The sequence below is a fragment of the Citrus clementina genome, unplaced genomic scaffold (assembly GCF_000493195.1).
Source record: "Citrus clementina cultivar Clemenules unplaced genomic scaffold, Citrus_clementina_v1.0 scaffold_8, whole genome shotgun sequence".
NCBI classification, from domain to species: domain Eukaryota; kingdom Viridiplantae; phylum Streptophyta; class Magnoliopsida; order Sapindales; family Rutaceae; genus Citrus; species Citrus x clementina.
Window position 1 is genome coordinate 23,659,668 of NW_006262022.1, and position 22,709 is coordinate 23,682,376.

The 22,709-nt window shown below is 34.7% G+C and overlaps 5 protein-coding genes across 6 annotated transcripts; 1 reads left to right on the forward strand and 4 right to left on the reverse strand.

The window, feature by feature from the left end:
• Window positions 1–2,251: 2,251 nt before the first annotated feature.
• On the forward strand, window positions 2,252–2,815 carry LOC18035030. The gene has a single exon (XM_006424808.2). It carries the CDS (start codon window positions 2,384–2,386, stop codon window positions 2,678–2,680), a length of 297 nt encoding a protein of 98 aa, XP_006424871.1. The 5' UTR covers window positions 2,252–2,383; the 3' UTR covers window positions 2,681–2,815.
• Window positions 2,816–7,387: 4,572 nt separating this feature from the next.
• On the reverse strand, window positions 7,388–9,960 carry LOC18034529 (laccase-17). Its single transcript, XM_024179667.1, has 6 exons — window positions 9,785–9,960; window positions 9,539–9,690; window positions 9,158–9,402; window positions 8,927–9,055; window positions 7,837–8,796; window positions 7,388–7,518 (listed from the first exon to the last, which is right to left on the reverse strand). Exons 1-6 carry the CDS (start codon window positions 9,917–9,919, stop codon window positions 7,388–7,390), a joined length of 1,752 nt encoding a protein of 583 aa, XP_024035435.1. The 5' UTR covers window positions 9,920–9,960.
• A 1,792-nt stretch (window positions 9,961–11,752) lies between these two features.
• LOC18034043 (zinc transporter 2) lies at window positions 11,753–13,156 on the reverse strand. Its single transcript, XM_006424810.2, has 2 exons — window positions 12,356–13,156; window positions 11,753–12,263 (listed from the first exon to the last, which is right to left on the reverse strand). The coding sequence occupies exons 1-2, from the start codon at window positions 12,966–12,968 to the stop codon at window positions 11,872–11,874; spliced, it is 1,005 nt and encodes a 334-aa protein (XP_006424873.1). The 5' UTR covers window positions 12,969–13,156; the 3' UTR covers window positions 11,753–11,871.
• Window positions 13,157–14,063: 907 nt separating this feature from the next.
• On the reverse strand, window positions 14,064–18,807 carry LOC18035489 (E3 ubiquitin-protein ligase SDIR1). 2 transcript variants are annotated; one of them, XM_024179668.1, is made up of 9 exons: window positions 18,503–18,807; window positions 16,248–16,409; window positions 16,078–16,132; window positions 15,936–15,988; window positions 15,618–15,846; window positions 15,260–15,380; window positions 15,032–15,080; window positions 14,608–14,733; window positions 14,064–14,304 (listed from the first exon to the last, which is right to left on the reverse strand). In XM_024179668.1, the coding sequence occupies exons 2-9, from the start codon at window positions 16,323–16,325 to the stop codon at window positions 14,179–14,181; spliced, it is 837 nt and encodes a 278-aa protein (XP_024035436.1). In that variant the 5' UTR covers window positions 16,326–16,409; window positions 18,503–18,807; the 3' UTR covers window positions 14,064–14,178. The 2 variants fall into 2 exon arrangements, with proteins under 2 accessions (XP_024035436.1, XP_024035437.1); XM_024179669.1 differs by lacking the exon at window positions 18,503–18,807 and adding an exon at window positions 16,704–16,989.
• Window positions 18,808–20,579: 1,772 nt separating this feature from the next.
• Window positions 20,580–22,092, reverse strand: LOC18034111 (E3 ubiquitin-protein ligase RDUF2). The gene has a single exon (XM_006424812.2). It carries the CDS (start codon window positions 21,965–21,967, stop codon window positions 20,912–20,914), a length of 1,056 nt encoding a protein of 351 aa, XP_006424875.1. The 5' UTR covers window positions 21,968–22,092; the 3' UTR covers window positions 20,580–20,911.
• Between the last annotated feature and the right edge of the window lie 617 nt (window positions 22,093–22,709).

Consider the following 22,709-nt stretch of genomic DNA (forward strand, 5'->3'; position numbering starts at 1 on the left):
TTTTTCGAAAATAGAATAATCAGCATCACAATCTCGTAAATGACCTTAATCCTATGGTGTCTGATCCCTTAACTAGCAAGCAAGCATTAATTTACAAATTGGTTTAATTTAATTTCTCCTGTCGATCACGACTTCAGCTGAGGGCATGTCTAATGTATTTTTAATTCAGAGATGCGCCTTGGACCGGCTAATTTAAATTCTCGAGTTTCAGATTGCTGATCGAATAGGTTACAATCCCGTTAACTATGTGGGTACTGGGGTATGATCAATTACTTTACTAGCAACTAATTTTGGAATACAAGGTATGATTGTGGCAATTAATTAATTGATTTACACAGCAGGAGGCTTGGACCGTTGTTATATGCCACATCATTTTACACACAGCCACTCTAGGAAACCAAACCAAGAAAAAGAATCCAAGGCAGGCCGATATTGCAAGACCTAAATCATGCCGTCAAAACGAAAAAGCACGAGTCATGATAATGCAATATAATTTTACAAGTTAATTAGGAGGTTAATTAGTCAATCAAATCATCCATTATGCATGCTTACATTATCGTCAATGGAGAAAAGTAAATAGTAAATTCTAATCTTCAATAAAAGAAAGTTGACGCTGGAAGATTATTGTAATCATGACCTGTAATGATAACATATCCAAAACCTATACAAGTTTATTTTTATCATGCTTTTGACCATGCGAAATTATTTTGACGTGATCATGAACATGATTTCACTTTTTTGATTTTTTAGATATTATATTGTAAAATCGTTTTTAGGTGTGGGTATCTACACTCGATTAATTTCATTTTATAATATAATCTACCAATATTTAAAATTTAAATAACTTCCAGAATCTCTAGTTAAATAGTTATGTGAATGTATGAACTCAGAAAAAATAGTTACCGTGTCATGAACCAACCTAGATCTCATAAGATATTTTTCTTTTTGGACCTTAACAAGTCTTGCATGGTTTCGTTTCTACGACACTCATACACTTCAAAACACGTCTTGCCAATTAAGATGTAAATCACCCTTTATAAATCTCACATCGACAAAGTATGAGAGAAATGTTGAGATTATAAGGGATCGGGTGATACACACCTTAATTGACAAGATATTTTTTTAGAGAGTATGAGTGTCTCCAAAATAAAACCGTGTGAATTTTTTTAAAGTGTAAAACAGACAATATCTTTACAGATTGGATGACATTAATTAATATTTTTATTTTTCAGTCCGTATGCATGATATTACTGTTGGAATAAGAAAGATGAATATGTAACGTAAGAGGTGATGGTTGATTCACCAAAAGTGAAAAACATATGAATTATTAAAGCAAGGCAAGACTGTCGTTTGTAGAACAAAATGGGCACGATGCTCATCACAAGAACCAGCTAACAACTGTCTCATGTTATCATATATGGCCACTGACGTGAGAGAGAGAAGCGAGGAGCATAAAAAAGTCACTGCATAATGGGCACCGTACGACAGCAATGTCTCTAAAATTAAATGATGGATCTCAAGGTGATGACCGAGACCGAGAGATGGAGCTTGCACATTCAAGAATCAATTCAAATTAATAATCAAATCTTACACGGTAATTTTTTCAAAAAACCAAACCAAAAAAAAAAAAAAAAAAGGAAAGAAATAAAGAAATTGAGTTCTCATATAAACAAGCCAATCAGATTTTGCCACAAAAGCATTAATTAACAATTTCAACCGCTGTTTGCATACTAACCCACTAAATTTTTGGTTGTATATTTCTTAATTTATACGGTTATAATTGTTCCATTGTAACATTTCCTGTTAATAATAAAACTGAGTTTTTTTTTTTCAGATAACTATTTTTTTATGGGTGGTTCAAGTCTTCGTAATTGCCTGTTGTGTAGATTCCTTTCTTGCAATTAAATTTTCCAATTATTCATCATTGTTATACTAATCAATGCTGATTTGGTAGATTTCATTGCGTTCATAGCCATTGGACTAATCATGGCTAATTTGGAAGATATCTAATTCAGCTAATTACCATTTTGCTTATCAAGATTAGTTTTGATAGATTTTTTTAATTGCAATATCCGCAAATTTAAAATTTAATATTAAAAGATGTTTTTTTTTTTTTTCTTTTTCAGTTCTTCTAACACAAAGGTAAATAAGAGATACTCTGAATTACCCTAGCTAGCTGAAATTTTCAGTGACTGGATCACTATATATATCAACAAAGACCCACTTAAAGCCCAGAGAAACTCATCTCCATCACGTCTCTCTTTCACTCACTCACTCACTGTCTCCCAATCTCTCTCTCAAACACAAACACGAACACAAAAGACAGACAAAGAAGCTCCATCAACATTGCTTGTGCAAGCTGTGCTAAGGTGTTCTAGATTACATGGATGAGAAGTGGAAGCTATCAAAGAAAGATGGTTCATGTAGCAGCAGCCATGCTTCAAGTTCACACAAGTTACCTTTCACAAGGAGCTTTTCAACAAAAAGCACTTCTTCAAAGTCCCCTCTCTTGCAAAAAAGTTCTTCCACTAAATGCCCTCTTCCTAGAAGCTACTCACAAAAGGGTTCCTCCATTTCAAGAAAGTGTAGTAGCTTGGCCAAAGAGCAAAAGGCAAGATTTTACATCATGAGGCGCTGCGTTGCCATGCTTGTTTGTTGGCACAAACATGGCGATTCTTAAAGATTAATTAAGAAGGGGATCATTTGATGGTCATGTATCAACAAGTTTTAATTCCTCGTTTCTGCTTCTTCTTTTTCTAGATTCAGATGTAATTACAATTTGAGGAGAGCAACAAGTTTCCCACCCCCCCCCCCCCCTCCCGTTTTTTACACATTTTGTAAGAAGAGATTATATATCACAACTAGAATACTCTTAATTAAACTATCAACGTTAATGTACTAATGTTGGTTAATTTTGTGTTTGTTCGACATCAATCATATCAGATCTCACAGCGCTCGTAACCCTTTTTGAATTTTTTTTTATTCTCTATTTCTTTTTTAGTAATTTTGATTAATTTGTTTACTACTATACTTATTCTCTCTCTTTTTTTTTTTTAATTTCTCTATTGCTTTTTTTTTTTTTTTCTTTCTGTACTCTTCTTCTTTGTGCTCTAGACGAAAGAGAGATTCCTTTCGGCTGTTGGGTTTTTTTATTATAAAAAAGGCGCATTATTGGTGATTGGATCTGCATTGGAAATGCAAGTCACCTTTCACATTTTGAGAAAATTAAAAAGAGCTTGGATGATCAGTTAAGATTCAGTAAAAAGGGAAACCTTAGTTTGATCGATTCTAAAGTTGTAGCTATCTTCCTCTCCAGGCATCTCTTTCTCCACTCATTTCAGTGCGTGTATTAATCTCTCATTCGCCTGAGTCAGTACGAACACAAAAGTTGAAACAAACACTTTGCATTAATTTCACTTTGTTGATCAATCATACTAAACTTTAAGCAACCTTTGAACAAATTTTGGAGGTTAATTGCATGGCTCTCCACACTCTTTTTAGAAGGATCCTTTTGATGCTACTGCCCAGCAGTTTTACTTTTAAAAGTAAAGTCGTTTAAGTATTAAGTAAACAATTTTAACTACCTATTTACTTTTACACAATACTTAGCAATCTGTTTAATTTACAGTAATTATGGTTTCAATGTCACGACTCTACAACTTCAAGCGGACCCCCTAAAGTATTAAAGCTAGGTACGTAATTGGTGAACACGTTATTGCTAACCAATATGCCATTCAAGCACAAGAATCACAAACTCTAACTTCCCCATATGTCCCCATCAGTAGTTCATTATGTGTGTTCTGGCTAACCCTTCCCATCCAACATTAATTTTAACTCAAATTTATGCAATTTTATAGTTTATTGTTTTTACAGTTTTTACGGCTTAAAAAGAGAAATTCTTAAGAATTCTTAAAAAGAGAAATTCTTTTACAGTTTGTAATTTATTTTTTTAAATTACGTCTTGAACTCTCTTAGAAATTGTTTTCAGTGATTACGTTCTACATAAGGGGCGGAGTAGTGTTGTTTTAGTTTAGTATTGTATTATAGAGTGGCTAGCTGGTTCAAATTTAAATAAAATTGAATGTTCTCAAAAGAAAAAGGCTTTAAAATCTCAATAATCTTACGTATAATTTATGAATTAAAAGTTTGTTGATATTATTTTATTTAATCTAATGACAACTTAATTTTCTCTCTATTCGTGCGAGTAGAATTTAAGTTTTAAAGCACAAGAGATTTTACCAATCCAATTAAATAGCAGCCACAAATCTGCTTATGTTCTTTGGAATAAATTTTAGAAATCAAATCATTTTATTGCTGTGGTCACTATTTTTCTTTCCGCTATTATACTTGCATTATTTGCCGTGAAATCAACTTTAATTGTGCCATGTACCGGATTTCGAAACCTAAATATTAATACGTCACCCTGATGATAGTTTGAGTTTAAAGAAATCGGTTACTTTATTTATTAATTTTATACTATTTTTAAGCAATTTACTATTTTCAACGACTTATATGTAATTCGGATAAAGCACCGACACATTTATTATATAATGAGATATGCCTGCAATGATTAATATGACTAAGCAGACACTTTCATAATGAGCAAGTTTAATTAATTTATTTAGGATAATTATGTAATAGAAAAGTAAACCGGGCGATTTTTAGCTGAAGTACATTTGACCAAAGTGAGACCTTTTTCTCTGGTCAACGGCATCTTTGAAAATATGGTTTTTAAAGCCAACTGGGACGGCATAGCATGTGGGCAAGCCATTTTCAAGCAGAGCCATGCATGGCCAAAAAGATCAAGCAAGGCAAATGAAATTTCAAAACCACATACTTTATTAGGAAGACTCTTAAATTAAAAGTGAGCCCCAAAGCTTACTTGTACCAAAAGGGCAACTTAAGCGATAAGAGGGTGACTTTTAAAGTTTTTGAAAGGTTCATTTTTCACTTTAAGATAGTAATAGTATATTACTTGTTGACGTTGAAGAGTGGCTTATTGAGTCAGTACCAAAACCTCGCGTCCGCTTGCCAAGAGCTAACAACATCCTGCGATCACTACCGAACAATTTAAAAAAGTCTAAAATCATAAAGAATTATTAGAGGTGTCAGAAGATTTTTCGGCAATAATCTTCCGACACTCAAGTCAGTTTATGAGAATAAAAATAAATAATTTCTATTTAAAACAAAAAAAATAGAGATCAAAAACTCAAAAAAAAAAAAAACCCAATCCCCATATAAGGAATGAATTTCCTTTTTTTTTTAAAAGCTTGGCCGAATCCTTCTGCCTCCAAAAGAAATATAATAGAGAAGCAGGTAGCCCCCTCCTTAGGTAACGCCTCACTCCCCTCTTTATTCTCCCCCCTTCTGTTTCCTCCTTTTGCTCACTATCCTTTATAATTTTTTATGCTTGCCTCCCCAAAGTGGCCTTTGAATACACAAGTAAATGTATAGGCTTTGGTGAGGATAATTTGGTCATTGCATTTTGCAGGTAAGATGAGTGGTGGAAAAAAATGAGTAGTGCACATAACTCTTCAGCAAATCCCACCAACAATTTCATTTTCTTAATTAATTAATCTACTTTTTTATCCTCAAACAATGGTAAAAAAAATTATATTTTTCTTATTCCACATTTTTGTGATTTTTTTTTTATATATAAGATTCAGATTAATGCCCATAACATAATCCATTCCAACCCACCATAAGATTTGTATTTCAATAATCACAGAGTTGATCTTTTTTATTATACGACTTGTTATATCAAATTTTCATTGATATATGAAAACTATAAGATGGTACCAATTAAAAGTTGAAAACTATAGGAGACAAAGTGTGATGAATTTCCTTATTGTTTATTTGCAAATTGGTTTAATTGTTGAATACATTACTCTACCCTATCTTCGTTATTGATCGAATGAACTTATGTTTGTTTCGAAAAAAGATTATGCTAACAAAAGAGAATTATGTTTTCATTTTTTCAATTCTTCATCCACATAAATTTAGTTCGAGACTTTTGTTTTCATTACTATAAATAAACAATTACGTTGTCTTATTTTTATAGCTTGGTCTTAGCTTAGGACTTAACCACGCTATATACATGTTAGGATTAGTGTTAATTATTACTTAAGCAACTTTAAAGAAATGATTTTGTTTGTGAATGATAAAAGCCTGTCCTAAAGCATTAATTAACAAGAACATGACCTTAATTCATTTGGTCAAAAGAAATTTAAGGATAATTATAATGATGAAAGATTTTGTCGTTTCGATACTTGACCACAGCTCAGGCTCATGCAAACAACACTTAAAGGTAGCGTTTACTTTTTGGATTGAAGTGGAAATCCTGAGGAGTGAGAATCCTAAGATTGGGAGTGTGGAGTGAGAGTGTGAGTAGGTTATTTACTTACACTGAAATGGAAGTATGGAATGAAAATCAGAATCCAATTTATGTGTTTACTTTATCTTGGATTGGGAGTAAATAGTTTCAAATTATAATTTTATCCTTATTTAAAGAATTATAATTTTTAATTACAAATCTAATAAAAAATATATTTAATGAATAAATATTTATTTTATTATATTTGTAAATTTATAATAATTATTAATATTCTTAATTATGAACATCACAATTTTTTATTAATTTTAATTTTAATATAAAATGAAACATTATTTTATTTTATTTAATATAATTATATTAAATTTATTATTATATAAAATAATAATATAATATTATTTAGTACAAAATTAATATTTTCTTAGAATAAACTGTTTATTATTATTAATTATTAATATTAAATAAATATAGTACTATTATTTTTAAAATAAATATAATAATATTATATTTATTAATTCTCTATTAATATAATAGTATTATTTTTAAATAATTTTAACTTAGAATCAATGCAAATTATTATTTAGTTAAATATAATAATATTATTCAAATAAATATAATATTATTTATTTTATTTTATTAATTATAAAACATTAAATTGAATTAAATTAAAAAAGTGTAGAAAATAGAGATGTGGGAATGGATTCCCACTCCCACCTCCCCCAATGGGAGTCCCACTCTCATTCCCCACTCCAAAAATGGATGGATCCCACGGAGTAGAATTCCCAATCCCTCCCCAATTTAGTGAAGTAAACACTGGAGTGGAAGGAATCCACACTCCTCACTCCTACTCCAGAAAGTAAACACATCATAGAACATTGATCGATGAAGATTATAATTATTATTATTTTTATTCAAGATCCAACAGAAACATTGAAACTCTTTGATAATACAGGTACAAAATCCCCTCCATTTCTTTAGCACAGCAAAACCAGAATAAGTTAATTTAGGAAATGCCAAAAAAACCAAAACAAAAGACTATATCCGCATGGTCAAAGGTCAACATTTGGGAAGATCAGACGGTGGAGGAGGCAGCTTCTGATTTGGAAGCTCTCCATCAAGAACAATCCAAGCCATCCTTAAGCCCCAGCTCAAGTGCACATCAAAATGGCAATGCATAAACCAAACACCTGCGTCACACACACATAAATATGGTATTAAAATGTCACCTATATGTTAAAAAAATAATAATAACGCTGAAAAATAAGAGTCATGAACTAGACCGCACTAAACACCAGGTCTGTAGAGGCCATTTCTATACAAGTTTAATATTCTAGATCCTGATATTTTAATTTTTTTATGATACAGCCCCTATAAGTTTGCGCTTTCTACGTTACGGCCCTTGTTGAATCAAAATCTACCCATCCATATTAGTAGTTACATGTTAGCAAAAGAATTGAAGTGTGCGGAGTAAATTTTGTGTATGCAAACTGCAAAGCGACACTAACCAGGGTTATCTGCCAGAAAACGAATTGCGACCCAACCGCCAGATGGCACGCCAACGGTGTTCCTTTCAACAGGATCAATGAGGTTGAATTTTGCAGGGTCATTTTTAGGATCAAAGTTACCAAATCCTTGGCCTACAACGTAAACATTGTAGCCATGGAGATGAAGAGGGTGGCTTTCGGCGCCTAAAATGCTAGTGTCCTGCAGCACAAGCTCAACACTTGTGTTAAATGGTATCACTAGAGCCTTAGTGCCATTTGACACAAATGTGTTATTTGGTGGAGTCCCTGTATAATTGAATGGATGAAGAGGAAATTGTGGGAAATCGGCTGTGTAAACGCCTTTAGATTTGGCAAAGAAGTAGGATTGGAGTAGTGCAGTTGATGGGAGAGCGAAGGAAACGTTGTTCACAGCAGCTGCAAATTTTGTGCCATTAGGTCCTTGACATGTTTGATTTTTTGGGCACGGGTTGGCTCCGAGACTTACCGTGAAGAAAAATCTTTTGTCGACAGTTTGAGGAACATTAGCCGGGAATTGAGCATTAGCCAAGCTTCTAAATTTGCTACTAAAATTGGCGACAAAATTTGTAGCATTAATAGCAGGAAGAGATGGCTTGAAAAGGGTACGATTTCTAAAGGAATTATCTTGTGATGGGGTCTCATACTCGAGGATTGCAGCTACAGTTGAGTTATCAAATGTGCCCATGCCTGTGAAATATGGCCTAGCCAGCATAAAGAACGAAGCATTTGGGGGATTTGGATTGGTTTTCAGAAGCACATTTGTGGTCTGCCCTGGGGCTATCACCAATATGTTGGTCTCAAAAGGCTTAACATAAGTTGCATCGGCTTCAACAACAGTGAGCGTATGATTTGCAATGCTGAAAAATAACTCATCATTGAGTGCAGTATTGATCAAACGCAGCATATATGCCTTTCCCGGCTTCACTTTCAGCTTGTAGGTGTCTGCAGAGCACCATACCAAAAGTCATTAACAATGGTGCATAGTAGAGTTATACTCTGCCTGTAAGGCCAGGGTGTAAAAAAATAAAAAAAATAAAAAAAATAAAAAAAAATAAAAAAATTTGGTGGGCACCTTTTGCGGAACAATTGTATGTTGGCCCCGGAAGCCCATTAAAGGTGTAGGCCTCTGAGACATTTGGGCCATTTCCGGTTTGTAAAGACTGATTGATAATTGCCTCAGGATCAGCATTAAACCATTCACCTGTTGTTATTATAATTTGCCAAATTTTTTTTATCATGTTAATTAGCAATATAGCATGACAAAAGCTCTCAATTAAATTAGAAGATATGAAAGATAAGTTACCGAGCATGATTGTGACTTCTTTATAGGGTTTGGCAAATGGGTACGAAGCATTGTGCCTAGGCAAAATGATGAGAGGTCCGTAGACAGTTGCCCTAAGCCATTGGAAATGAGCGTGCCAAAGGAGAGTCCCTCTTTGGCCAACAACGGTGAAGTTGTACACATAGCTCTGCCCTGTCTGAATGGGACACTGTGTGATATAAGCTGGCCCATCTGCCCACCCGCTTTGGAGTTGTCGAATTCCATGCCTGCGCGTGCGTTCAATGTTCATATCATTTAAATTTAATTATTATATATGTATATATTATTATTCTCCAAATCCATTGACTCTCTAATGACTTCCAGCGAATTAATTGAGAAGCAAATTAATCAATTGATTCTTACCAATGAATGCTGATATTATTTGGAGCATGATTCACCACCTTAACAATTATACGGTCACCTTCTCTAGCAACTACACGAGGACCCGGGAACTTCCCGTTAACGGTCACCATGCTTTTCGTGTGGCACAATCTCGTGACATTTTTCAGTCTAATCTGCAAATTTCAATCCAAATTTCGAATTTTTAAGTCAACATATGATAACACACTAAGAAAAATATGATAACACTAAAGGTGTATGTATACGTACATTAAACTTGTAATGCCTTGTGACGCTTGTGTGCTTTGAAGTGGCCACGGCAACCTGAGGAAACATCCAAATGCAGCTCGTCACAATAAGAAATGCCACAAGAATTGTTTGTGATAGAGGAATTGAAGTAGCCATAATGCTTGTGTTGTGCGTCAACTGTCGCTAGCTAAGCTTGTCGAAAATTCAGAGAATGGATATGGATGAAGCTTAAGCTATGGCTTCTGCTTCGAGCCAGTGATCTGCAGTGTTTCAACAACAACCAGTGAGTGTTGTTATATAGAGATATATGAAAGCGTATATATGTTCGGTTGATTAGGTAAAAGCATGATTTAGGATTAAAAAAATAATAATAAAAAGAGTTTGATGAAGAAGAAAATTACCTACTGTTGGCCCATGTTCACTGTATAAGAGTGTCATTAAAGATAATTAATAAATTTATCATCACTCCTCCACTTCCTTTATTAATCTCAAAAATGGTCAACTAAATCTTTTCCCCAAAACCCATTTGAAAACGTTAAGGATAACATGTTAAAGGTAATAGAAATTCCCATAATTATGTAATTTAACCAGCAAAGAAACTGAATTACATTTATTCAACAAAAGCTATGCCAAACAATTCAACCGTTAAGACTTTATCCTCAAGACAAAATCAAAATCTTTTACCTCTTCTCACATTTTCACCTATCAAACCAGTCGTTTTTTAGGTCAATTTTATGTCCGTGCTAATCATTTTCAGGACTAGCACAATGGGGCATGTAGTTTTGGTTGGTGATGGCATCCATTTCAACCAAACAAAACCTTGAGAACCCTAAAACTACGGTAAGAGAAAGACATTTGACCCACCTTACTTTCAAGCAACAAAAAGAATGATAGAGATAATGAGTTTAATTTGTTTAATTGATTAGTTAGTTCTCAGTACTGTGATTAATAAACAAAATGGTAGTCTTGCAAAGAAGGATTAATTTTTAACCTAATTTATATGAGAACCATACTATATACATCATACATGTATGAAGTTAATTACTTAACTATCAGTTGATCGATCATTATATATACTGATACTAATGAATTTGTTGTTACAACTACTACAAACCTTGTAGAGTACTCGAATTATCTCTACACTTCTTCAATATAAAACTACAAGAATATCAATTACTCCATATGAATAATTCCTTTAAAATACGAAGAAGTATTGAAGAAAATGCACCTGTTACATATATGATGAGTTGACATGCCCGGTGAAACACAGATTTCACATTACAAGGCTTAAGAAATTTATATGACGATGAATTGAGAAGTAATTTTAAAAGTAGTCATGAAAGTTCCCGAAATGACCCAAATTAGGCACTCATTAATTAGATTTTAATGAAACTAGAATCAGCATTAATGACAAGAGTTTCTACCATAAACGGAAAATTTTAGTCCGAAAACTTTCAAGAAAAGTTTTGAACTAGTGTCAATTCTCATTGATACGCTTGAGGACAGAAAAATCTTTTGATTACCAAATGAGGATCATTTCCAGCTTGATGACACAACTAAGCTCATTAATTCATTATTTAAATACTTGGATATATAAGATCATGATGGCAATAAATCTTTTTTTGGATGCCTCCTATTGGAGGTAAAACAAGTTAAGCAAACTTATTCTTGCTTCAGTTTGTCAGATTATAGTATAAATTATTACTTAATAATGAGGATACATAACTAATTATTATTCTAATATGAAGAACCATATGAGTCGTGTGAGATATTTTTAGAAGAACAAATTTTACAAAAAAATTTAATTTTCTTTTAAGATAAAAATTCGTTTCTTTTTTTTAACTCCCCCGATCTCTAAAGTCTAAATACAAATAAAGTTTCCTATATATAATTAAGAATTTATTCTTTTAATCTTTTCTTTTTTATTAAATACCAATCACATTCATAATATATTTGTTTATAAGATAAAAGCTCATATGGGAACAACAAAAATTTCCTCAACATTCAACACATTTTTGCAACCACTCAACAATTCATACAACTTTAAACAAAGACAAAGCCAACTAACCAAGCACCCCAAGGGGGAGGGGAAGGAAAATAAAAAGAGATTAATCCCAAATCATAACAACTGCAATGACTCCAACTCCACTAAGCACAGCAAGAAACTTAAAGAAAGGAGTGTCAAAGTAACATTTATTTTGTGGCTTAAACCCTTTGGCAATGAGATGGTTGATGGCAACATATATGAAAACCCCACAAGCAAGTCCCATTGAAATTGCATAAATCCAATCAGCAATATGCCCTTGAGTTGTGGCGTCAATGGCAATGCCTATCCCCACACCAATTGGACTAGAAATCGCGAAGGCAAATGAGTAAGCCGCAGTTAGCAAAAATGGCCTCTTCGGTATCATCCTCAGCAGTGCAATTCCCATTGCAATTGCTGCAAATATTTTGTGCAACGATATCGTCCATAGATTCCTCCAAGCCTCTCCCTTAGTAGCTGTAAGGGAATCAAAATTAAGATAGTCACCAGCGAACCGTATGTAATGAGCTAACTTTGGTTTTGCTATTTATTTAGCTCTATGTACTTACCTGAAACTCCAATGGCAATGCCTTCGAAAACTGAGTGGAAACAGAGGGCGAGAATGAGAAGAATGGTGTCTCCAATGGAACTTGTCCTGACGAAAACTGGATTACCATCGGTTCCCACTTCTTCACTTTTCTCTTCTTCAACATCCACTCTAGCTTCTTTTTTGCTACCCTGCTTAATAACAAAATTGATTATGCAATCACCGAACATGGTTAAAAGATAACCCGCGGATGCTAGCATGAATGCAAAAGGGTAACTTTTGGATGTTAAATCTTTGAAAGTTTCATTGGAATCACTCAAGAAATGCATCATCGACGTCCCAAGAAAAACCCCGCCAGCAAATTGGGTTCCGAGGAGAAGGAAGCTCTCGTTCCATCGATAAAAGTAAGGCGAAACGCCGCCAGCAAAAGTGCTTACTAGGAGAATGATCAGGCACCATATCTTCACCAAGATTAAGCCCTTTGCATGCAATTCTGCATGGTCTTGATCGCCACCATCACTATCGTGATCATCGTCGTTGTCGTCGTGTCCTCCGTGAGCTTTGATCAAGGAGAATTGGATGAAGAAGAGGATAATTGACAGAGTGGTTGACTTGAGAGAAGTCATTGAAGCCATCAATTGATGGGTTCTGATTTGGTATGGCCTCTTCCTCTCTTCTGGGCTGGATTAGTTATGTTAGTTGAGTCATAAAAAAAGGGGGGATATAGTTTGTCTGGGTGTTGTAGTACAGTTTTGACTTTGCGATGTTGTACTACACACGGGCTAAATATAGGGTGGCAAATAACCGAGTATCTAAGGCGTAGTACAAAGCCGAACATAGAAAGCTTTGCAGATGCCATACCAGTGTGTAATTGGTAAATCCTCCGCTAAATTTTGTAAGCACACAAGGTTTCCTACTTTAGAAAGAAACTATTATTAATCAACAAATTAAATTAAGGAACTTACACTACACAACACAATTGGCAGCAATTCTAGGAAATAGCTGTAGATTGAAAATATTGCTGTTCTATTCGTTTCAATTGAAAAATCGTAAAAAAAATGAAAGAATATTTCATACCATATTTAGTAATACAAAATTCATTCCATATAAATAAGTGCAGAATTCAAGTATGCAACAGACATTCAAGAAATATATTTTAAAATTTGTCCAAAAATCCAGATGGGCATGTCATTGTTCCGTTGGTATTTGGTGCTCGCCCACGAAATTACGTTGCTAAGAGAATGATGAATTGAATGACGAAGATAACGACAACGATGGCTGATAATATCACCGATGGGGAAAACAAAGCCCTTCAAACATAATTATTCAATCAATACAACTCATCTTATCTTTTTATTTTCCCCCTTTCTTCTATTCTCTATCTGAGGTCGTTCAATTATTATTATATTATTTTTACCAACACACTCTTCCACATATGATGTAGATCCAATAATGTCAACTAAGTTGTTTTTATAAAATTAGTATAAACTTGGGGAGCTTCCTTTGAAAATGCAAAATACAATCTGAAAACAACCGTGGCACTAACCTGTAGTAGGCTCCACCAGAGAAGGGATATGCTAAACTACGAAAATAAAATTTTGAGCTCCCTTGTCACCGCATAAGTAAATTAAGCTGATGCAATCACAGATTTAAGGCGATCATTAGACCAGATTATATGGAGGAACCAAATAGAGATTTGGCTCTCTCTCATCAAAGTTTAATCCAGGATAAATTCTGAACATTGAGTTTTTATATGCACGACAGACAGATCATATAGCTCTGTGCAATTTTATGATAGATATATACTCTATTTCGTATACAGATCTTGTTTACTAACTGAAGTCATCAAACCATGTCTGAGCTGTCTGATTCACTTTCCCTGTTTTCTTGCCATCCAGACCCCATCCTGAATTTGCACACTGGACATGTGCCTCGCTGCCGTAACCACGGATCGATGCAGTTGGCATGGAACTGCAGAAGAAAACAGGTCTTAGCAGTCACCATACGTTTTACAAGTAATGACATTTACATCAAAGTAAAGACCATTAAAACCCAACATTAAGTAACTATAATGTTCAAAATAACATAGCCATGGCAGTCACCATACGTTGTACAAGTAATGACATTAACATCAATGTAAAGACCATTAAAACCCAACATTAAGTAAATACAATGTTCAAATAACCTAGCCATGCTTCTTGCAAAGAATGAGCTGGTCCTTCATGTCCCTAGGATTGCTTGTTAAATAGCAACAACAGTGGATAGAGGATAAACCTGATGTAAACATGGAAGGCTTCGAACAAGCTCCCCACACTTAACTTGCTCCAAGCAAATAGTGCATGTCAGTTCATCTTCTGAAGACTTGGTGGAGCCATCTGCCTTTTTGGACTCTTGCTTTGACTGCTTGAAAAAGAAAAGGAGAGAAATTAACAATTATTAAGAAAAGAGCTTATTAAAGAGGAACAGATGTGAAATCCACTAAATGCAATAGGTTCTATAGGAATTCATAAAAATTTTATGTGAGATTCTCATAAACCACGTTCATTTCTGTTAACATGCAAAATGGTAACACTCCAACTTGTACGTCCTTAGAGACATCCCCTTGTATGTTCAGCTTTTAACAAATTCCAATGATTATGTCATAAGTTAAAACCTAGCATCATTAACTATGAAATTACACTAGATAATAAATAAATACCTCAGGTGTGGCTGCAGAAGATGATGGCTGCCGTATTGAAGAGCCAACACTGTAGCAGAAACAACATTATGTTAATAATTTCCATGATCCAGTGGGATTACATATAAGTTTATACATGATTTTCTCAGCGGAACCAAGAATGAGGATTATATGCAGAGACTTCAGAAAACCTAATTCAAAAGAAAAACTGAAATTTTACGCAACACAAAAAGATACATCATGACTCACCTCTCGGAAGCAGGACCAGGAACCTTATATTTGTGTACAGGTAAGGAATTTATCTCTTCCTCACTCATTGAAGGGGTTGTGGAAGTATTATCGGAGTCCAGTGCTCTTAGAGTATCATAATCTACAGAATAAGAAGAAAGATGATCTTCAAAATCCACACACATAGAACAACAATCTCAACTAGAAACACAGAACAAAGTTTTGGTTTGGTCCTTTGGACATTTGCAACTGGTCAGAAAGGTCATTACTCAGAGCTGGTCTTGCAAAAGCAGAGTCCAGAGAGTGTCCTTTGGAAATGGTCCTATCCTTTAGCATTCTGAACAAAATGGCTACCCTCAACACTTTAAGATAATCATACCTAATTCATCAAATTCCCTGTCAAGAAGTGCAAGCTGAAGCCTTAGCCCTTGTAATCGTCCTCTGGTTGCAAAAGCAATTGATGGCGGCACATGCAATCGCAATTCAGTATGACTAAGCAAGCCACTGGCTGCTGCAGCATGAGCTCTAGCCTGGGCTTGAAGTTGTTGACAAGTTGCATACATCCTCAGGCTTGTGGCAATCAAAAAGACACCAACAACTAGCCAGAGCTGCACGCACAGATACACATAATACCCCCTCGATGGTTATGCATTTCAGAAACACTATCATGTGTACACTGACTGCTCAGAGTACGTACCAGAAAGTTTGGTGACATCTGGTGAGAGTTTAAGATCATGAACAGCAAAAGAACTGCACAAAAAAAAGGAAAATTTTGAATTAGATGCACTCTAATGACATGAAAAGCGACAAAACCAAAAGTACAGAAGAAGAAACATTACCTATGACAAGAAATGCCAATGAGTTGACATTAACTGGTCGAGTTGCATGGATACGCTGATAGGGGAAGGAAGAAAAATAAGCACAATGAGAGACAAGGCCACCCATTCCACAATCTAAACACATAAATCTGAGATACGGCACCAATGTATACAACCACACACGAACTTACCACTGCAGGTTGCTCAGCAATAAATCCTGGAAATCCACTTTCAATATCTCCTCTCGTCCCTCGGAAAACAAAACTCATGATTGGAAAAATTGAAACGCTCCGATAGTATACAGGAAACTTCGAATTTATCACGGCTTGGATAGGCCTTCAACACAACAAATCCTGCAATATTCCAAATGGACATAAATGTGACTGAAAACCAAGTTCCACTGTAATCCAGCTCAGATAGCCAGAACATCATATGCATGATTGAATTGAATTTTGAAGTATTCAAGAATCACTAAGGTTTAAGAAAGCCAAAAATAAAAAAAGCTTGATCTTGCAGATGAAACTGTAGCACATGATCTGTAAATCAGTAGAATAAGAATAAGCAGCGATCCACAAACAGAAAATTTCAGACGTTTATCATGCAATAAAGAACCCTTAACTAAAATTTTCATAAATTAGAAGTAAAACCTTCAAAGACTTCAATCAGTCATATGGTCAGGAGATAAACTCAATGTCTACCAAGGATTCACACAACTGGCCGGTGGCAAATCAGTTGTCTTAGTTTAAACATAAACTTTCAAATATTGATTGCATTGAAGCATTGTTTGATAGCAATTTTCATGATGTGTAATGTGAACATTGCATAAAAACAGATAACTGCAAGGCGTAACGCAAACAATCTCAGTAAACACCAAAAGGCACACAGCATTTGAGCATTTGTGATGAAGACCAGCAATTCTCTTCAGCGTCACCTAAGATCAACAAATCAACTAAGGTAAAATGTAATAATCTAGATTTAGTGGCAATTTGCAAATAAAAATTAGTCTTTAAAGTGAATAGCTGCCCATGGTTCATAATGCTAAGAGTGAATTATACAGAAGAGTAACATCTATCTGCCAGGAGAGCTACCACTAAGAATAAAATTCATAATCAATTATCAGAATTATCATAGAAGCAAATAACACTCTGCCAGTGCTCTTTATAGTTTGAAAATCATGTCTGCAATATGATCAGTCACAGCTTAAAAGGAAGAGTTTCCACACAAAATGAGATAACTAGAGGCATTGGATAAATATCAAACTTTAGCAGATATATTGAGGCCCCAGCATGATAAATTTATGTGCCAAAAATACATGAATGAACTACAAAATGAAAAGTTGATATAATAAAAGTGTTGATTGGCATCTCAGCTCAAATAAAAGCACTGGCTTTCAAGAGTTACAACTATATAAAACATATTTTTAACAACACAAGTCAACTCCGCCCACAAGTTCTAGTAACATGGACAATAACTACTACCAAACCCAGTTCATAGATCCTGGGTCACAAATCTGAATTAAAAAGAAAAACTGAATACACACACGCATATTAAATAGTCAGCATGAATCTGAGTATATCTAGAAGCAATCATGTGAAATCGAAGTATGATCCACATGCGTTCCAATCTTTAAAAAAATAAAAATAAATGTAAGGCTGACTGTTTCTGCAAAGTCAAATTATGAATTCCATCAATGTGCATGACTAGACAACCATTTGACCCACCAAAAAATCCAAACTAAACATCATATAATAATATATATCATGTCGGTTCAAACTGCAATTTCAAAGCCCCCGCGGAAAGAATTAATCATGGCCTTGGAACTTATTATAATCGATTAGGATTCAATGTTGAGCTAAGTTTTTGCTGAGTATCGGATCAATGGTTATAATTATTTTAAAATTTTTATTTTATTTTATTTATCTTATCTAACAACCCTTGATTGGTGCTCAGCAAAAGCTCAACTAACACTGAATCCTTATTGTATTATAATACACCTTACTAACCAACAAACGAACAAGTTATATATATATATATATATTATCAAAGGCGCAGCATGTACATGTGTGTGATCTGAAACCGCAATATATCTAATCCAGGGATCAAAGACATGTTGTAATTGAAACCTCCAATCTTCATAATATCATCAAAATTACGTCTATTTAAATAATTTCCTGACCTACAAAGTCCGGTTACGTGATTAACTGAGCTGAGCAGTTAATAAACGCATAACTCACGCATGCAAAGACAATAATGCGCGACGAACACGATAATACGAAAACGAAAGCGATCCAATTAAAACGATAACAGAACTAACCTACATTTTACATGATGAAAATAAAACTGAATTTCAATTTAACCAAAAAGAAAAAGAGGTTTAAAGTAAAATCATGAGAAGTTTCAGGCATTTCATCGCAATTTCCGGGCGTGAGAAATGGAAAACACTTACAATTGTGATCAGAGTGAAGGCAAAGGCGGAGAGTAAGATTCAATCGCAATTCGCAGGTGGATCTGATTGTTCTGTTGAAATAGTGCTGCGCTCTTTGGTGTTTTGTGTTTTGATTGAATTTTGTCCAAAACCAGAATGCTGGTGCCTGGTAGTCGTTGGAACTTCAAAGTGTGGGAGTGAATCCTTTTGATGAATCGAGAGGGCTCTAGAGTCTGCCACGTCGACTTGCTTTCAGTGGAAGTGCTGCCACGATTTTAGGATTTGTGGACAAGAAGAGCCAAGGCAAGCAATGAATCGGATTAGCATTCTCACTTAATCTCATTTTTTATAGATTTTGTATCACTAGTATTTTAGTGTTAATATATAATTAAAATTTAATTATTTTATTTTTTAATTTATTAATCACTGTTAATAACATTTATTATAAGAATATTATATCAGAAGAAGATCATGATCCGTAATAAATCCCAGTCTCCACCTTCATCTAGATAGTTAAAGTGAAATTTATTAATCTTTTAATAATCAATTTAGTGGAGCTTATTTTAAAAATATCTAATTTTAAGATTTATCATTCTATTACACAGTAAAATAATATTGAGGTCTTCTTTAAAATTGAGATTAAATAATTATAAGTTTAAAACTATAGCACTAAATTATTTGGATAAACACAAGCATATATAATTTAAAAATTAAGTTGAATTGATTTCACACTTATATAATTAAAAATTTTTATTATTTTTTTATTAATTTTATTAAAATTATATTTACTATTTAATTTTACAAAAATTGTAATTGTTAAATTCCAACACCTTAATACTAAGTGAAATTTCAATCATTCCATCAACTCAACGTCACGAGATAGTAAAATAATGGAAGAGAAGATTCTCTCATAATACAAATACTGAAAGGTTATGGATATATTAGAGTTCATTTACGGTGGAGCACAAATCTCAGCTACACACGCAAAGTGATAAATAATAAAAAATTCATTATAACTCATTATTTATTATTTATCACTTTGTTTGTATGCATGATATTCGTACTCCACCGTAAGTGAACTCTAACGTAACTCTAACGTAACCGAACCCATACTAAAAGACTCTCGTTAATCTTACAGCAACCCCAACGAAAAATTCAAATCCTCAAAATTAAAGAGAAGCTGATCACCATCTCAACTCAAATATAATGGTGATTAATTATTGTTTTCAAGTTGATGATTAAGTACATTATTTTAAAATCAATCATCCACTCGAAAGTCTGTAGCATTTAACACATGCCACAAATAGTAAACGCTAAGAGGGAATTTCTTAAAATCATGAGTGAGAGAGAGATTATTTCCATTTGTCCGCATGATTGATCCATCATATTACTGCTTAGTATGTAAAAAAAGAAAAAAAAAATCATGATCGGAGTATTATTTATTTTGTTGTCGGCAATTATTTTATATGTGTATCCGAAACAAGGTGCGAGGCAATGGTACTTCTGAAATTTGTCTAAAACATGGCCCGGCCCTGCTGGCCGCCACGTGTACGCGGACAAAAAGTGTGTGCCCGTGTTTAGTCGGTGCAAATGACAAAAATTTGCTTGCGTTTTCGGTGCAAATGCGGACAAACCTGTCATCTTCTCATTTGCCAATTTATATAAATTATATCTCTTCTAATCGAGAATTCGCCAAATAAAGAATCTTAATTCGTTTATGGTGCCGTATCCCGCACAGATTAACTTGGCTTGAATCCCATCAAGTTAAAATTATTCCCCCTTTTTTTTTAACCTATGAGTGGAATTTATTAATAAGATATTATCTCATGTGTCATTGCTTCTCTCATTCTCATCCGGCACTAGAGGTAGAATCTTTCTATAATGCGAGCAAAAAGAAAAACCCGGCCAGCCCATATTTTTATTCAATTCTTGTAACTGCCCAATGCCCATCATCCGGTCGTAATATCACAGCTGTATCCCGGATTTTGAATTAGTCAACTTTTTGAATGAGCCAAGCCCAGCCACCCACCAAATATTTAATATCTGAATGAATTTTGAAAAATTAATGCCAGCAATTTTTTTTATAGGGATGCCAAAATACGTACAAGCCCGAAATATATAGAATCATTGCGTGTGGAGTACAAATCAATCACATACACTATATACATATTTAATTTGCGGGTATACAAATCACTGAAAAGAAACAAGTAAGAGTTGGATGTTAACCAAGATATTATCTTCATACGAAAAATGAAAATTTTAAAGCTTTCAAATTAGTTGCCCTCTTCAACCCTAAAACTTTTGTCTTTCAGAGAACCATCAAACTGATTAAACTGAAAAATCACTTGTTTATGTATATACAAAAATGAAATAATATATAATTAAAAATATGTGACTCCTAAGATTAAAAATCATCCCCTAATTAAATTTTCAAACAATACTTGGACGATCAGACCGTTGAACGTGATGAGTTTGATAATGAGAAGAACGTGAACTGGTACCCCTAAACCTCCTGAAAATGGATCCAAATCCACGAAAAACCCTAAAAAATCCACCAACCCTTCTTTGAGGAAAAACCCTGCTACTGCTAGTTTGATTATCCATATTATCAGCAAACTCAATTGATAACCCTCTCTCTGCGGCTCCGGCCAGCACTCTCCGGCCCTCATATCTTCCCACTGCAAACCCACCTCCCGGCAGCCACCATATAGACAGCGCCATCGACGATTCTTCTGTGGCTGCGGCTGCGGCTGCTGGTAGCTCTTGCCTGCAAACGGGGCACGAGTTTCGCATTTTGAGCCACGGGAGAATACAATCTTCATGGTATATATGCTTGCACGGCATCTCTCTCGCCACGTTTCCAAGCTCAAACGCCTCTTTACATACCGCACAGTGACACTCTGAACTTACGTGGCCTGACGAAATCTCTATGCTTGGCATCGACTCGATCGAAGCTTTTGATGCCGGCAGATTCTCCGGCCGGGATAGCGCCGTTAGATCAATCTGAGACAGTTGATGAAGCAACAGATGAAATCCTGAATCCATCAAGAACCCTAAAACTCTTTCTGGTATCGGTCTTAGAGTTGACTCTGACCCCTGACCGTCCTCATAGTACAGATCAAAGCTGCTGCCGCTACTGTTTTCTTCATTATTGTTGCCGCGTAGGACGATGACCGGGTTGAAGAAATCAAGCTGTTGGCTGCGGGAGTTTCCCCGGCGGCGGCTTCTTCGCTGGAAACTCAAGGTTGTTCTTTGACCGGAATCTTGACCCAACATGACGGCTGTCGAAAACGGACGGCTGATGTGGTTATGCGATGATGATTGTGTTTGTGTGGTGGTGATCACTTCTGTCTCGATTTGTTCTATGAAGCCACCGTGGCAGTGAGGGCAAGTGGTGTCGCCGTCGAATTGGGATAGCGAGCTGACGATGCGGAGGCACCTGTAGCACCAAAACGACTCCGTCGTCGTCGTCGGCAATGATGACATTTGTTTAATTAACCGAAGACTTTTTCTTGTTTAAGATTGTGAGAGATTTTTCGAGAAAGAAGCAAAGGCAAAAAGACTCTTTTATACGGGTGCCAGTTTAGCCGAGGGAGAAAAATAATGTAGGCCAGTGGTTCACTACGTGGCGATTTTTTATTGCTTTTAATTTATCTACGATGCCGCGTAGATACGTTGACCGTAAGGAACGCTGCAAGTTATAGCTACGAACTTACCTGGACAGTGAAACCTGGCAGCGTGAAGATGCTTAGCGAGGCAAGCTCTTTTACTGTCCAGTGCCTCGTAAGGGCCCACATTTTCAAGAACGATGGATTTCCATTTGAATTTACAAAAGCCCAAAATTTCAGTAAATTTACGAAATTCATTCACTTACCTTTTTTTCTTCTTCCTTTTTTTTACTTTAATAGACAAAAATTGAAAAGATACAGTAAGAACAATTCAATAATGCTACTTGAATAAACCATATGAAAAGATTAAAATATTTGAGTAGTTATAAATCAATTATAATTAGTAGAGAATTGTTTAATCTTTTCATATATTTTGTCAAAGTTTTATAACATAATTTGTTTTCATCAAAACAGCATTATTCAATAGATGATGGCGTGTATACTGTGGCTCAATAATTGTGGACTTGCGGTTGGCTTGTCATATTAATAGGCATTATTATGCAAAATTTTCAAATTTTAAATTTTTGTAAATTTTCCAAAATTTATCGTTGTCTTATTGA

Bases quoted from the DNA above. Each gene is read 5' to 3' on its own strand.
- LOC18035030 (XM_006424808.2), top strand. From the start codon at position 2,384: ATGGATGAGAAGTGGAAGCTATCAAAGAAAGATGGTTCATGTAGCAGC.
- LOC18034529 (XM_024179667.1), bottom strand. From the start codon at position 9,919: ATGGCTACTTCAATTCCTCTATCACAAACAATTCTTGTGGCATTTCTT. The intron at 9,691-9,784 runs GTACGTATACAT...TGAAATTTGCAG, and splicing joins CAAGGCATTACAAGTTTAAT to ATTAGACTGAAAAATGTCAC. The intron at 7,519-7,836 runs GTTAGTGTCGCT...TGTGTGACGCAG, and splicing joins TTTTCTGGCAGATAACCCTG to GTGTTTGGTTTATGCATTGC.
- LOC18034043 (XM_006424810.2), bottom strand. From the start codon at position 12,968: ATGGCTTCAATGACTTCTCTCAAGTCAACCACTCTGTCAATTATCCTC. The intron at 12,264-12,355 runs GTAAGTACATAG...ATTCCCTTACAG, and splicing joins CATTGCCATTGGAGTTTCAG to CTACTAAGGGAGAGGCTTGG.
- LOC18035489 (XM_024179668.1), bottom strand. From the start codon at position 16,325: ATGAGTTTTGTTTTCCGAGGGACGAGAGGAGATATTGAAAGTGGATTT. The intron at 15,381-15,617 runs GTATGATTATCT...CTTATTCTGTAG, and splicing joins CAGGGAATTTGATGAATTAG to ATTATGATACTCTAAGAGCA. The intron at 14,305-14,607 runs GTTTATCCTCTA...TTTCTTCTGCAG, and splicing joins GCCTTCCATGTTTACATCAG to TTCCATGCCAACTGCATCGA.
- LOC18034111 (XM_006424812.2), bottom strand. From the start codon at position 21,967: ATGTCATCATTGCCGACGACGACGACGGAGTCGTTTTGGTGCTACAGG.